This window comes from Anopheles bellator, unplaced genomic scaffold (genome assembly GCF_943735745.2).
Source record: "Anopheles bellator unplaced genomic scaffold, idAnoBellAS_SP24_06.2 scaffold00804_ctg1, whole genome shotgun sequence".
NCBI lineage: Eukaryota > Metazoa > Arthropoda > Insecta > Diptera > Culicidae > Anopheles > Anopheles bellator.
Genome location: NW_026684928.1, coordinates 1 through 4,389, shown reverse-complemented (window position 1 = coordinate 4,389; position 4,389 = coordinate 1). Strand labels below are relative to the sequence as shown.

The following is a 4,389-nucleotide window of genomic DNA, read 5'->3' as shown; positions in this document are numbered from 1 at the left end:
AAGGGCGGTCTACACGCTGCGATCTGGCAATGCAATATCGCTTGAAGTGACATCTCCGGAGATGTCATAAATGTCACGGCCGCGGGTGGAAATCTGAAGACTCGACATGCAATTTGTGACCAAATTTCAAAACAGGGTCAGTTTGTCGGTTGGACATGTTGGAATCAGCCATGGAAGCAACACTGTGTTGGTTTGCCTTACCATTGTGCTTTTCGGTTAAAAAGCGAAAAAAGAACGTGCGAAGAGGTTACAGTGTCGAGGAAATTGCTTTTTAATGGCATCGTATGCTTCCGCCTTTTTATTCCGATCACTATATTTTTTATTTTTTAGTTGCCAAAGACATGGCAGACTTTCGTAAATTTTTATAAATTCAGTTACACACTTTCGCGAACGTTGACGAAGCGTCCAAAATATAAATAAGAGGCCAAAACAAAACATCAACAAGTCAACCGACAAACTGACCCTGTTTTGAAATTTGTTCACAAATTGCATGTCGAGTCTTCAGATTTCCACCCGCGGCAGTGACATTTATGACGTCTCCGGAGATGTCACTTCATGCGATATTGCATTGCAGATCGCAGCGTTTGGACCGCCCTTTAGGCCATCCGTCGGACGGTAAAACGGACAACGGACGATAAAATGGACGGTTGCTCCTTGTGATTATCCTGTTTGTAAACAAAGCGTTTGCTAACAGTGTTTACACTCGGTTTTGCGGTCGCGTTTACACCTCGGCCGACACATAAACGTTTCGACACAAGCGCAAACAGTTTGGCATTTATCAAAAATGCCAAAACGTTTATTCGCGCATCGTGGAGCGTCTCAGTCTGGCTTACCACTGCACAATTTACGCCTGAACGTCGGCCCCATAGCCCCATATTCAGAAATCAACTTATCTCTTCTATTTCTATTTGCTCGGGCCAAAAACACAAATGTAAACACGTTTGACATTTCGGTATAAACTTTTTTATATTTTAAGCCTGCCACAGCAAGCGTAAACGATTTGGCATTATAAAAAGGTTTTACGCTAGCTTTTATGCTTCGTGTGACCCCCGCTTAAGGAGAATGTGTAACGGATTCTTGTTGCACTCTAGAGACCTACCACCCAACTGCCCGGCTAGCTCAGTCGGTAGAGCATGAGACTCTTAATCTCAGGGTCGTGGGTTCGAGCCCCACGTTGGGCGTCTCAAACAATTAATTATTTGCTTGTATCGAAACATAATTTTAAGATTTGGAGCTAGTGTTTTATTGTGCTTTGACGGAAACATTTTACTCCTTTTTTAATTCTGATAACATTCTTATCCGCATGATCCTTGGCACAGTGGGCGGTGGGATTCGATCATTGAGCTGTATTTAACACTTTCAGGCGCGGAGAGTGTACCGCTCTTGAGAGCGCAGCATCCTACTCACTCGTGAAGGAGCATAGTAAGATCGCGTTGTTAAAAACTTTTCGTTCGCTCTATTGGTCAGTCGATCACAGCATTTCTCGTGGCCCGTGTGCGTGAATTGTGAAGATGAATCAACCCGGTTGTTTGCCTGTGACAGCCAAAATGCAAAGCAAAGCAAAGAAAGTGTTGGACGAAGCCCGTGAGACGAAGAATCGCGAAATAGATCTGGTGGACCGTAATATTTCCAACTTCGAGGAATTACCTGGATTGCGTGAGTATTGCCCCTAGGCGGGAAACGTGTCGTTGGTGGACCAGAATTTCCTATTTTGGTAAAAACGGGTTTTTTTCATCCGCCAGCGTGAGCGAGTGAACCCATTCGGAGATGCTTGTGATATTTAGCTTAGTATACGAGATAATTCATATGTGCTGGAACTATTCTAAAGAATACAGTCCTAATGGAGCCTTTTTACGATTCTTTCAGTAAATATGGTGTTTGTGACGAGAATAACGCTGAGCCACAACAAACTAAAGAGTGAGTAAATGTCGCAGACCGAGAGCGCGGATGCTCCCTACGTCGCTACAAAGTGGTCGGACCAAGTGATTTTGTGTTGCAAAAACAATAATGCTTATCAACTCATCGCCGTGGCCGTAAAATATCAATTGGTTTCGGTAGATAATTGTGATTTTCACAACAATCGCACAGCAAAACAAAGGGTGTGATTGTGGAGTGTCGGATCAGGAACAAACGAATGAATGATTCAAGTGTCAATTGCGTGAACGTTGATGGTGTTCATTCGCGGATGAACGCTGGTGATGTTTACATTTGAACGAACCGTTTCATCACCGTTTCCGCAGGACATTTTAGGTTCCGTTTTGTGTTCCGTAGGTGTTCCGCCCGGCATAGCGAACCTGATAAACCTGGAAATTTTGAACCTGTCCAACAACCAAATCGTCGAACTGCCGCTGTCTTTATCGTCGATGCCGAAACTCCGAATTTTGAACTGCTCCATCAACAAGCTCGACACGTTGCCCCGGGGATTTGGAGCGTTTCCGGTGCTAGAGGTGTTGGATCTTTCGTACAACAACTTGAAGGAGAGCGTTCTGCCAGGAAATTTCTTCATGATGGGTATGCAATTTCGCCGGCATCGGAAACTGTGTCGCTAATTTTGCTTAATTCGTTTCAGATTCGCTTCGTGCTCTCTATCTCGGCGACAACGAGTTTGAGTATTTGCCGCCGGAGATAAAAAACCTGAAAAACCTGCAAATCGTAAGCATATGCTCACCTGTGTGCGAAACTGCCGAGCGTAACGAGTTCCGGTTTTACCCCTTTTGCAACAGCTTGGTCTGCGCGATAATGATCTGCTGGAGTTACCGCGTGAAATTGGGGAACTGACGCGCATCCGTGAGCTGCACATTCAGAACAATCGGCTGAGCTTGCTGCCCCCGGAGGTCGCCAATCTAGACATGCCGGGACCGAAGTCGGTGCTGAAGATGGAGGAAAACCCGTGGGTGACGGCTATTGCGGAACAGTATCTGGTCGGAATCAGCCATGTCTTGGAGTACATCAAGACCGAGGCGTACAGGATGTGAGTTTCAACACGGTGACACACACTGAGGGCCAAGTGTAATGGATTTTTATCGTCCATAGCCTCTACAATCGCCATACGTCGGGCAGCAAATCTTCGGGCAACATTCCGCCAAAATCGGACAAATCCAAAAAGGCTTCCAGGGCTCGCTCTTAAGGATGCCGGTTCGCGAAAGTCTCCGGTGACCAAATGTTATCTATGTGCCTTCTCCATCCATCCTTCCATCCACGACGGAATGCTGTTTCTTTGTCTTAACCGTCCTGTGAGGGGATCGCAGCCAAGTATCGTTTCGGACAGAATTTCTCAGTGCGAGGAATTCTTTGTGAAGTGATGTTCTGCGACGAAGGTTTAATGTTTGTACTAATCTTACTAAACGCCTGGCAAATTCTGCATATGGCCGGTTCAGTCGTGCAGCTGTAGCTTTGCACATAGTTTTAAACTAATTTAATTAACTTTGACTTAGCGTGCCAAGAAGGACACAGATTGTGTGTGCGATGCACAACAACGTTTTCTTCCGCCTTCGATCCGTCAGTGCCTTTAATTGCTAACATCCAGCGTGGCAAAGTGACTAGCAAAGAAATGCAATTAAAACCGGTAATAAAATGGATGTGCCTGAAACTAATTTACGATGAAAGAGTTTTATTACACGGGGTGTTTATTTGCCACGGATTGGCGCAGCACAGCAGGAGCTCGGTCAAGTTTCTTGCTGAAACCCCATTTTAGCATAGTTTCTTCTCATTGGAATGGAGTTGTACGTCTGTTATGAAATTAATGCATTGAAAAGTACAACACGATTATTCTTGCATTTTGGCGATCCTCTGGTCCTTGAGCTCTTTATGTATCAACAAATGTAACAGACAATCGTAAAACATATTTATAGTTTGAAGAAAGTATCTTCCGCACTTTTTCGAGATGCTTAAGCCGTCTGGTATCTTGCAAAGAGATTCCTATAACTAGCAATAAAACTTTCTTACCTAATTAGTGTAAGTAATGCCATTTGGAACTTGGGCGCACGTTCACCATTAGTTTCAATTGGACCATTGCTGGGTCGTCAATTGGACCTTTCTCTGAGCACGCCATTCGGATTCGTTCAAAAGCACTCCACTTTTCTCCGGCAGAATGCAAAGCTAAAATTGAACCTTGAAGTTGGAAGCACTCCAAAGTAGCTTTAAAGATTCGATTTATGGAAGCTTAGTTTGACCGATCCAACGTATCTTGGGTGAAGTATTAACAATAAAGTTGTAGTAAACTCTGTTGAAAGACGAACATTTTAAAACACGAAAAAAATTCTCGTGTTCATCCGTTTCGGAATCGCTTTGATCTCTATTTATCCAATACCAAAGAGAACCTATGAAGATTATAAAATGAATTCTCTTGTACAATACCAAAACTTCCTCTTTATAAACCACTTTATCAGC

General features: G+C 44.0%; 1 protein-coding gene and 1 non-coding gene across 2 annotated transcripts; both read left to right on the top strand.

Annotated features, from left to right (window-relative positions):
- Positions 1 to 1,108: 1,108 nt before the first annotated feature.
- Trnak-cuu (transfer RNA lysine (anticodon CUU)) lies at positions 1,109 to 1,181 on the top strand. Its single transcript has one exon. It is a non-coding gene; the product is annotated as a tRNA-Lys (tRNA).
- Positions 1,182 to 1,511: 330 nt separating this feature from the next.
- On the top strand, positions 1,512 to 3,578 carry LOC131214399 (ras suppressor protein 1-like). The gene is made up of 6 exons (XM_058208779.1): positions 1,512 to 1,656; positions 1,867 to 1,917; positions 2,272 to 2,511; positions 2,570 to 2,652; positions 2,724 to 2,971; positions 3,034 to 3,578. The coding sequence occupies exons 1-6, from the start codon at positions 1,512 to 1,514 to the stop codon at positions 3,125 to 3,127; spliced, it is 861 nt and encodes a 286-aa protein (XP_058064762.1). The 3' UTR covers positions 3,128 to 3,578.
- Positions 3,579 to 4,389: the final 811 nt, after the last annotated feature.

Coding starts and splice junctions, on each gene's coding strand:
- LOC131214399 (XM_058208779.1), top strand. CDS start 1,512: ATGAATCAACCCGGTTGTTTGCCTGTGACAGCCAAAATGCAAAGCAAA. Junction 1,918..2,271: donor GAGCCACAACAAACTAAAGA/GTGAGTAAATGT, acceptor TGTGTTCCGTAG/GTGTTCCGCCCGGCATAGCG. Junction 2,972..3,033: donor AAGACCGAGGCGTACAGGAT/GTGAGTTTCAAC, acceptor TATCGTCCATAG/CCTCTACAATCGCCATACGT.